The sequence below is a fragment of the Takifugu rubripes genome, chromosome 21 (assembly GCF_901000725.2).
Source record: "Takifugu rubripes chromosome 21, fTakRub1.2, whole genome shotgun sequence".
Classification (NCBI taxonomy): Eukaryota; Metazoa; Chordata; class Actinopteri; order Tetraodontiformes; family Tetraodontidae; genus Takifugu; species Takifugu rubripes.
Genome location: NC_042305.1, coordinates 6105095 through 6116001, shown reverse-complemented (window position 1 = coordinate 6116001; position 10907 = coordinate 6105095). Strand labels below are relative to the sequence as shown.

The window sequence follows — 10907 nt, the reverse complement described above, 5'->3', positions numbered from 1 at the left end:
CTGAAAGACAGAAGATAAGTGGTTCTAGGGGACCTTTCTCAATAAAACCCTACATTTTACAGTGAAAGTACCTGAGCCTCTATGATCTTCTGTTTGGAGTCCACCACGGCCTGCATGTCAGAATGGTCCTTCTTTAGCTCTTCTTCTACTGCCATTAACCTGCATGACAGGTCACATGGTCAGAGACTAGCGACTGAGGAAACCAGGGGGAGAGGAGAGAGAGAGAGAGATAGAGAGAGAGATTTCTTTTGGATTTTTCAAAAACTCAATTTAATTTGTCATTACAAAAAACAAAAACATTATCCAAACAAGAAGAAAACAGAAAACACACATTCAGTTGAGGAGGCCTCCAAAGACCAGCTCCTCCTCCTCCACCAGACATAGTTCATCATTCAGGCACCATGTGCTCTTAAACTCTTCAATACTGTTCGTTGCTCGGTAAAAATTAAACTCCGTTTTTATCCGAGCTTTGACCATCCTAGCGAAGATGGTCTGAAGATCACAGTCCAGAGACCCGCCTATCTTGTTCCTCCTGCTCACGTAGATGGCTGGTTTCGTCTGACATATAAAGAAGTTCAGCAGCTGGCATTTAGCTTTCCCTCTCCTGTGGTATCTGAAACCCAGATATATAAAGATAGTTTGTGAAAAAGCTTCACCAAGCAGGAAGAACATCTGATTCAGCAGCAGGAACAGCACAGAGAGGCGGTTTTTACTCGGAGAAACAGTGGCACACCGTCTCTCTATGGTCACAGAACACTCGGCACCGATGTCTGGGTTGATATGCGATAAGAACCCATTGACTGCGATGGCCCCATGAAGGATTCTCCATTGTAGATCCCCACCCCTCCCGGTTAGAGGTAACTTGTACAGGGACCTCCACTCTGGCCTCTGGGTCTCTGTGAGGGCCAGTTGCGTCCTCCATTTGGTGTCGATACGGCCTGCCAAGCTGCGTTGGTTTAGAACCTTGACCAGTGTGTTGTACATAAGCTTCCCCGACGAGGAACTTAAATCGACAGGCTGCACCTTTCTCAAGAGTGGTTGCGAGCCAGGAACATTCTCCAACACTGGCGTTAACCTCACTTCTGGAAAGGGGTCATCATGATTGGCTGGTTTCCATCCTTTACAGAACTCGCTCACCAGCTCCAGCTCACTGGCCGCCAGTTGGTGTCTCCATCCACCCAGCATCTGGTTCAGGACCCTCACTGACCTGCACCTGTGTGCCGAGCCAGCGCTGCTGCATTGTCCAACCGGGGGCCACACACGTTGACCAACTGCCTCAGTGTGAATACACCTGTCTCTTGCATTTTCTGGGCCAGTTGTGGTCCTGCCTCATACCTGAAACGGGCCCCATAGACCATCGGCTCCTCCAGAAGCCAGAAAATGGAGTTGCAAGTGGTCCGTCTCCCCTGTGTAAACAACTTCCATACCTGAAAAAGTCTGTTGTAATACCCTGGGAGTTCATCCAATCTGACCCCTGTTAGGTCCATTTAAATTAGGGTTGCTGCCAACCTCATTCCACCACATCGCCTCAGCACAGCTTGAGCCACAGGTCTCCAGACCAGATCCAATGGACCACACAGCAGCCTTTGGACAAACTAGAGCCTGAAAGTCGCTCCTCTGCTCTCCAGGTGGACCAAGCCAAGTCCTCCTTCCTCCCTCTGCAGAAAAAGGACACTCTGTGGTATCCAGTGCAGACGATCCCAGAAGAAATCCACCATAACCGCCTGTATCCTGGACAGGAGGAATTCTTGGTCATAAAGGCTTCATCACCAAGGTGGATGCCCAAGTACCTCAACCCCCTCTGCCCTCCAGGAGAGCCCCCCCGGTAATGTTAGCTGCTTACACCATTCTCCCAATGCCAAGGCTTCAGTTTTGGCCCAATTAACCTTTGCCGATGACAGTTTGTTAAACCTAGTAACAGTTTCAGAGAGGTTAGTGATGTCGTTCTGACTACTGATGAAAACAATGTCATTGGCGTAGGCAGACGCAACATAACGCCTCAGACAACCTGGAATGATGAAACCCGATAGCTCTGCTCTCAGTCTCTGGAGGAGGGGCTCAATAAACAGAGTGCAGAGCATCCCTGACATTGAGCAGCCCTGCCTGATTCCCCTCCGGACAATGAAGGGAGCACTTAGGCCACCGTTGATCTTCAGCACACTCTCAATGCCACAGTACAAGGCCTGGATCCTGGCTATGAAACCTGGGCTGAATCCGAAGGCCTGCAGCGTCCGCCACAGGTACTGGTGTTCCACCCTGTGAAAAGCCTTTTCTTGGTCCAGAGAAATCAGACCAAGCCCACGACCCAATGAACCAGAGAGGTCCAAAATGTCTCAAATTAAAGCTATGTTGTCAGAGATTGAGACCTGCTGGGCACACAATACGTCTGGTCCACATGGATCACCCTCTCCATCACCTTTCTCAGCTGAGTTGCCAACACCTTGGACAGCAGCTTGTAGTCGGTGCATAGTAAGGACACCAGGCGCCAGTTCTTTACGTCCTGTAGGTCCCTTTTCTTTGGGAGGAGGGTAAGGACGGCTCTCCTGCAGCTCAGTGGCAGCCGACCTTGGCTCAGACTGTCCCTGAGGACGCACAGCAGGTCCTCGCCGAGAACAGGCCAGAAGGCCCTGTAAAACTCCGCTGGAAGCCTATCAATGCCTGAGGCTTTCCCACCAGCCAGGCCATGCAACGCTCTTGTCAGTTCCTCAGCGGACAGAGGAGCATCAAGCTCTCCGTTGTTGTCTTCACCCACCTGGGGTAGACCGCTCAGGAAGGACTGCTCCACCTTAGGCTCTTCCCGGCATTCCTTCCTGTACAGATCCCTGTAGTATATGACCGCCCGCTGGCGAATCTCAATAGGCGAATCTTAACCTCAAGCACCTGTCCATTGTTGGCAAGCGAGGCAGAGAGCGTTACCAGCTGAGAACCTGGCCGTGGCTATTTCACACACATTTCTCTCGCCGCTGCCTTGCACTTCCTTCAGGCGATGACCTTTGCAGCAATATTTCCGCAGACGTGCTGTTAATAGACAGACCTTGACTTCCTGCTGGTAACGTATTGCGTCACTTCCTGTCTTCTCAATCGTTCGTTGGTTGCATTGTGCACGGGGTGTTGTATTCACTTAATATTGAACACTTTGAACACTTTGTGTGTTGTATTCACTTTAATTAAAATTTGAACACTTGGGACATTCTAGTCGCCTGATAACAACAGTGAGAAATAACCCATATTAAACAAATACAGGGCTTCGCCGATTATTAGCGCTAGCATGGCCTCACCGTCTGTTTCACCCGGTGTCTTTGTCTGTTCAGCGTGTGAAATGTTTAGTTACTCCTCTGCCTCCCTTAGTGAAGGGAATAGGTGCAGAAAGTGTAGTTTATTTATGGCTATGGAGGTGAGACTTAGCGAGCTTGAGACGCGGTTCCGCAGCTTGGAGTTAGCTGGAGTTGCGTCAGGTAGCCAGGATAAGCTAGCTGCTGCGGAGCCGCCTAGCATAGCTACAGCTAGCGGTCCCCCGGCAGCAGCCGAGCAGCCGGCTAGCCAGGTCGGCTGGGTGACGGTTCGTAGGAAGCGTAGCCCAAAACAAAGGCCCACGGTGCACCATCACCCGCTTCCCGTGGCTAACCGCTTTTCCCCACTCTGCGACACACCCGCTGAGAAACCGACCCTGGTAATTGGCAACTCTGTTTTGCGCTACGTGAAGCCGACTCCAGCGACCATAGTCAAGTGCATTCCGGGGGCCAGAGCGGCGACATAGAAGCAAATGTATGGCTGCTGGCGAGACGTAAACGTAAATTTGGTAAAGTTATTATTCACGTCAGAGCCAACGACACCCGTCTTCGTCAGTCGGAGGTCACTAAAATTAACTTGGAGTCGGTGTGTAACTACGTAAAAACGATGTTGGACTCCATAGCATTCTCTGGTCCCCTCCCCAATCTGGGCAGCGATGAGATGTTTAGCCGCATGTCGTCGCTTCCTCGCTGGCTGTCACGGTGGTGCCCCGAAAACCAGGTGGCCTTTATAGACAATTGGAGCACTTTTTGGGGGAAATCTGGTCTGATTAGGAGAGACGGTGTCCATCCCACACGGCATGGTGCCTCTCTCATTTCTAGTAATCTGGCTAATTTTATTAGACCCAAAGTGACCTGACAATCCAGGGTCCAGACCAGGATGCAGAGTTGTAGTCTTACACACCTCTCTGCTGCTTCCTTAGAACCCTCATCTGCCAACAATAACATATTTAACACTATAGAGGTAGTCTCTGTTCCACGGTTAAAAGTTTACCAAGCACAGAGCAGGGGAGCGGTCAATCACCATAATCTTATTAAAATGAATACTAAAGCACAAGTTGGAGAAACTAATATCACAATTAAGTGTGGACTGTTAAATATTAGATCTCTTTTGTGTAAATCCCTGTTAGTGCACGACCTGATAGCGGATCATCACATTGATTTATTTTGTCTTACTGAGACCTGGCTTCAGGAGGAGGAGTATGTGAGCTTAAATGAATCTACTCCTCCTACCCATCTTAATTATCATATTCCACGTGTTACTGGTCGAGGAGGGGGAGTGGCAGCAATCTATCACTCCAAGTTATTAATTAATCCTAGACCAAAATATGGCTCCAGTTCATTTGAAAGCCTGACTCTTGGCATCACCTATCTGAACTGGAAGATAGAAAAGCCACTTTTGTTTGTAGTTGTATATCGGCCCCCTGCTGGGCCACATTCAGAGTTCCTGTCTGAATTCTCTGATTTCTTATCTGACTTGGTCCTTAGAACAGACAAAGTCATTATCATTGGAGACTTTAATATCCATGTTGTAACGATGTTGTGACGTTGTAAATGACAACTTTAGAAATGGCTTCATTTCATTACTGGAGTCAGTTGGTTTTCTCCAGCAGATAAACCAACCAACTCATAGCTTCAACCACACCTTAGATCTAGTTCTGACTTATGGTGTTGAGGTAGAACATGTGTCAGTGTTCCCTCAGAACCCACTCCTGTCAGACCATTCTTTGATCACTTTCACATTTATGATTAAGGATTCTTCTATCCTCAGAACAAAGTCTTACTATAGCACATGTCTTTTAGATAATGCTATAGCTAAGTTTAAGGAAGTGATCCCTGTACTAATCCCAGGACCACCGTGTGTTTCCCCAGGGGTAAATCATTATAAACTTAGCCCTGCTGAGGTTGACTCTATTGCAGAAGGTGCAGCAACCTCACTGAGAATCACGCTTGATTCTGTTGCCCCCCTGAAAAAGAAAATAGTAAATCCGAGGATGTGTGCCCCCTGGTATAATTCACATATCAGGACCCTCAAGCAGAAAGTGCGAAGACTGGAAAGGAAGTGGCATTCTTGTAAAATTGACAGCTATCATGTAGCCTGGAAAGACTGTCTATTAGTTTATAAAAAGGCCCTCCGTAAGGCTAGAACAGCTTATTTTTCTTCCTTAATTGAGGAAAATAAGAGCAACCCCAGGTTTCTTTTCAGCACTGTGGCCAAATTAACCAAGAGTCACAGTGTTTTAGATCCACGTATCCCTTCTTCCCTTAGTGGTGAAGACTTCATGAGCTTCTTCACTGATAAAGTTCTAGCTATCAGAGAGAAAGCTAACCAGGCCATCCCAACAACTGGACCATCACCAGATGTGCTGACTGTGGGAACATACAGGGTCTCCAACGAGCCCTTAAACTCCTTCAGCCCTATATATTTTTCTGAGGCGTCATCGCTAATTCAGAAATCCAAGACCACCACGTGTCTTTTAGATCCCATCCCAACACACCTGTTGAAGGATGTTTCACCATTGTATAGGCAGTTCTATCCTGGACCAGATCAATGGTTCTTTAGTGACAGGTTATGTACCCCGGTCCTACAAGGTGGCAGTGATTAAGCCGTTGCTTAAAAAACCATCACTGGATCCTGACGTATTAGCAAATTATAAGCCGATATCCAACGTTCCTTTTATCTCTAAAGTTCTAGAGAAGGTGGTGGTGACTGGAGCACCTGCAGAGGAACAGCCTGTTTGAGATGTTTCAGTCAGGCTTTAGAGCTCATCACAGCACAGAAACAGCACTTCTTAAAGTTACTAATGATCTTCTCATAGCTTCAGATCATGGACTGGTCTCTATGCTGGTTCTGCTGGACCTCAGTCCTGCTTTTGATACAGTTGATCACAGCATCCTGTTACATAGACTGGAACATGTGATTGGCATTAAAGGGACAGCACTAGACTGGTTTAGATCATACTTATCTTATAGATACCAGTTTGCTCATGTCCATGGTACTCCCTCTTCATACAGTAGGGTTAGCCGTGGGGTTCCTGAAGGTTCTGTACTTGGACCAATCCTCTTCACCTTGTACATGCTTCCCTTAGGGAACATTATTCGGCAGCATGGGATAAATTTTCATTGTTATGCTGATGACACTCAGCTTTATTTATCCATGAAACCAGAGGAGACAGAGAAGTTAGTGAAGCTCCAGACCTGTCTTAAAGACATAAAGTCGTGGATGTCTTCAAATTTCCTCCTCCTTAACTCAGGAAAAACTGAGGTCATGGTGTTTGGTCCTGAACCTCTCAGGGATAGATTAGATCACATGATCACTCTAGATGGTATCTCATTAACATCTAGTCTCTCTGTGAGGAATCTAGGAGTAACTTTTGATCAAAATCTCTCCTTCAACTCACACATTAAATTAGTCTCTAGAAGTGCCTTTTTTCACCTGAGGAACTTGACAAAGATCAGGAAGCTACTGACGCAGCCTGATGCTGAAAAGTTAATTCATGCTTTTGTTACTTCTAGGCTGGACTATTGTAATTCTTTATTATCAGAGTGTCCAAACAACTCTTTAAGAGGCCTCCAGTTGATCCAAAATGCTGCAGCCAGAGTTCTGACAGGTATTGACAAAAGAGATCACATAACTCCTGTAATGGCGTCTCTTCATTGGCTGCCCATTAAATTTTGAATAATTTTTAAAACCCTTCCTCAGAGGCCTAGCTCCATCCTACCTGGAGGATACCTTACCAGCCCAATAGACCACTCCGCTCTCAGAATGCTGGTCTACTTGTGGTTCCCAGAGTTTCTAGGAGTAGAATGGGGGGCCGAGTATTTAGCTACCAGGCCCCCCTGCTATGGAACCAGCTCCCTGTCCAGGTACGGGAGGCTGACTCCATTGGTAGTTTTAAGATCAGACTTAAAACCTACCTGAAAAAGCTTATTGTTGGTAATTTTGTAGTTCCATTTACTATCATAGATAGAAAAATTATCATACTTAGGGGGTCGTCTAATCATTAGGTCACATTCTAGCTGTGCTGTTATAGGCCAGGGCTGCCGGGGTCCGGAAACACGATCACCTGACAGGCCTCTGTCACCCCACTGGGTCAGGGTTTCCTCTCCTCTCCTTTCCTCCTCCTCATCAAGCAGACTAGTTATGATGATTCCTGTATAGTTTTTCTGCTCCCCCCACCCCCCCCCCCCTCCCCCTCTCGCCACCTTTCGGAGCTGCATGATGACCTCTGGCCCCGCTGACCCGTTGTATAGTGTATTTTTTTGTGTGTTTCTGTGCTCTGTGCCTCTCCTCTCCTTCTCCCCTCCTCTTCCTTCTCCTTCTCCTCTCCTCTCCTCTTCTCTCCTCTCCCCCTCCCTCCCCTTCTCCTTCTCCTTCTCCTTCTCCTTCTCCTTCTCCTTTTCCTCTCCTCTCCTCTCCTCTCCTCTCCTCTTCCCCCTCTGTCAGCAGGAGGGTCCCCCTACATGAGCCTTGTCCTGCTCCAGGTTTCTTCCTGTTAAAGGGGAGTTTTTCCTTGCCACTGTTGCTTGTCTGGGGTTAGGCCCTGGGATTCTGGAAAGCGCCTTGAAACAATTTTGATTGTATAAGACGCTATATAAATAAAGATTGATTTGATGATTTGATTTGATTTGATTTAGGGAGTGTATCATCCTCCTCTGGCCATTCTTCCGTTCCAGGCCAAAGAAAAAGTGAGAGGGGGCATCCATCTGGGCGATGTGTTGGAACCTTGAGCGGACCAGAGCGCCCTGAGCAGCCACACCCAGCAGGTCACCTAAAGCAGATGATTTAGTCTTGAGAGACTGAATATGCTCTCTTTTTCCTGCCAAAAGTTGGAGCTCCACCACTTCTCTCTCCAGGTCTCTCATGGACCTGGCCATGTCCCTGCTGGCATTGAGGGTGTACTGCAGACAAAACTGTTTGATGTGGACCTTCCCAACATCCCACCACTGATGAGTGGAGCTGTAACTGTGTTTTGTCATTTGAAAATTGCTCCACAGGGTTTTGAAGGCTTCATTAAAAACATTATCATGCAACAGTTGGGTGTTAAAGTGCCAATATGCACTTGCACATTTTGCATTCCTTATATAAGCAACACAACTTACGAGAGAGTGATCAGAGAGACCAACCGGGCTGATAGACACCCTCTTAACTATATTTATATGGTGCCTAAAGAAATAGAAACGATCCTTCCTGGCCAGAGAGAGCTGGTTCCCCCTGGAGTGGGTCCAGGTGAATTTTCTCTGACCCGGATGGAAATACCGCCACACGTCACACAACTCACAAGCCTGCACCAGCTTTCTGAGGGTACTTTTTGATGGCAGATGAGGTTCCGGGTGGTTCCTGTCCAGCAGGGGGTTCTCTGTGCAATTAAAATCTCCGCCCAGGAACAGAAACTCATTGTTGTTACAACTGGCGACAACCTTCTCTACCTCGTTTAGCAAAAGCAGCCTGTCCAACCCAGCAGTGGGAGCATACCCTAACCCTAACCCCTTCCTCTACAGAGGAGGAGAGAGGTACAAAATCTCTGGAGAAGAGGACCCCCACCCGTCCACTGTTGCTGCTCCTATGGCTAAGAAACAGCTGCCCCGCCCACTCCCTTCTCCAGTCAGGCTCATTGTCCGGAGTGCTGTGGGTCTCCTGAAGAAAGGCTACGCTCAGTTTTTTGCTGGTGATGAGGACGAAAACTGAGGCCCTTTTCGTGTCCTCCCGAGCAACATTAATGTTCAGAGTTCCTAACCTGATATCTGCCATGATGAGGCTGCATGTCAACCCCCGTGAACATGGACAGAGTGTGTAACCTAGTCGGCGCTCTCATGACGAGACCGAACCTTCAGCAGCAGTTTTTTGAGGCGGTATAGTTCCTGGTCAGTAAACGAGGGCTCGCCGAAGCTCCCAGCCCTCACAAGGTGCTTGGCGGACTCATGAAATAGCTGGAGGTCCGGGAAGTAGTCTACCTGTACAGACCTCATCCCCTTTGTGGTCCTGAGGAAAAACCTAATCTTTGAGAGAGAATAACCATGATGTGTCTCCACCTGAATGTTATCATTATCATTAAAAGTCTCCTGCATGTCTCGTGAACTGTTGCTTTCCTGTGTGTCTAACAAAGCGTTTTGTGCACTCTCTGTGTCCGTTGGGGTGCTGTGTGTGTCCTGTGATTTGTGTGTGTGAGGTGAGTTGTTTATGTGTGCACCGTGGTGTAGAGGTAAGATCGGGCCTAAAAAATCCAGCCCGACCCGACCCAGGCCCGCGGGCATTAAAGCCCGACCCAGCCCAAGCCCGACCAATTTACTTGATTTGCAGGCCCGAGCCCGAAGCAAACCCGAAATTATAAATTAAATTAATTAAATTATAAATTAAAATAGATGTAAACTTGCGGATGCGGAGGGAAGATTACATTCACGACATACTAACGTTTTGGCAAAACGTATGCAAAGCGGCTTTGCGCACGTTTCCCAAAGCGTGCTCTGGCTCTACACTTCCTGTTTAGTAGTAGTTATATAGCAATTACCTTACAGCGCCTTCTCTGTTTTATCCAAATTATTTATTTATAATAAGTATTCCTTAGTTTAGTATCCACACATCGTTTTAGTGTATATTTTTATAAACAAATATTTATTAAAAAAAAGTCAGCGAGAGAGAAGCCCGGCCCGACCCGACCCGAACGTAATGATTGACATTTTACGCATTTTAAGCCCGACCCGAATTTCGGGTTGGGTCGGGCTCGGACTCGGACTCGGGCTCGGTCTTAAGATCTTACCTCTACCGTGGTGGGGAGGTTGTGTGTTTCGACCTTACCATGACCTGCCCGTCCTGGAGGCCAGGTGTGTCCACCGCCGGCTCAAGAGCAGGAGACACCTGTTCTTCGGTGGACAGTTTCTTTATCTTATCATTTTTTACCTTTGTATCTGTATTCTTTCTTTTGGTTGATACATTGAGGCTGTTCTCCACGACAACATCCTCCATCTCTAGGACAGTCTCAGCCACTCTTGTGGCTGTCATCAGCTTCATCAGCTCCCTGGTGAGAAACTCACTCCCTAGGTCCAGGTCCAGCCCTGCTGGCTCCTCCACCTCCACGGTCGTGACTACCATTGTGCCCTGTGTGTGTCCCAGTGACTCTGTGTTTGTGTTGTGCGTAAGTGTAACATTACCTGTGTCACCCTGTCACTGCCCCCGTCGTGCATGCGTGGCGCTGCGCTGATGGGCGGGTCGGCTGGCCAACGAGGGAAGGAGAGCGTTTTACCTGCTTATAATGCTGTTCATTTGCAGATCTTTGTCATCCTGCCGTCTGTCCCGAGAGCCTAGCTCTTAAGTTGATTAGGAGAGGCTCAATGGCCAAGGTATATAACTGTCCAGAAATAGGACATCCCTGTCTTATTTCCCATTGAACGCTCATTGGACAGCTCAGCCCACCACCAACCATCGCTAAACAACAAGCACCTCATGCTTCCAGAACTAGCATACACCATGTAGTGTCCCTCTCCATGTCTCACCCTGAAGGACACGTCTATTGTCTGTGTTGGACACTTGAGGAACATGAAGCACTGCCTCCTGAGCAAGAGCACGTGCCTTAGTTTATCGCTCCTACAGTCCAGACCCACGGTCCTCAGACCACTCGC

General features: G+C 48.0%; 1 protein-coding gene across 2 annotated transcripts in view; it reads right to left on the bottom strand.

Moving 5' to 3' along the window:
* The window catches only part of dab2ipa (DAB2 interacting protein a), a 37802-nt gene that overhangs the window by 2045 nt on the left and 24850 nt on the right, over positions 1–10907 (bottom strand). For both annotated transcript variants that reach the window (XM_029830100.1, XM_029830101.1), the window contains exon 17: positions 72–159. In XM_029830100.1, the coding sequence (XP_029685960.1) occupies positions 72–159 (88 nt within the window). The remainder of the gene's footprint in view (positions 1–71; positions 160–10907) is intronic.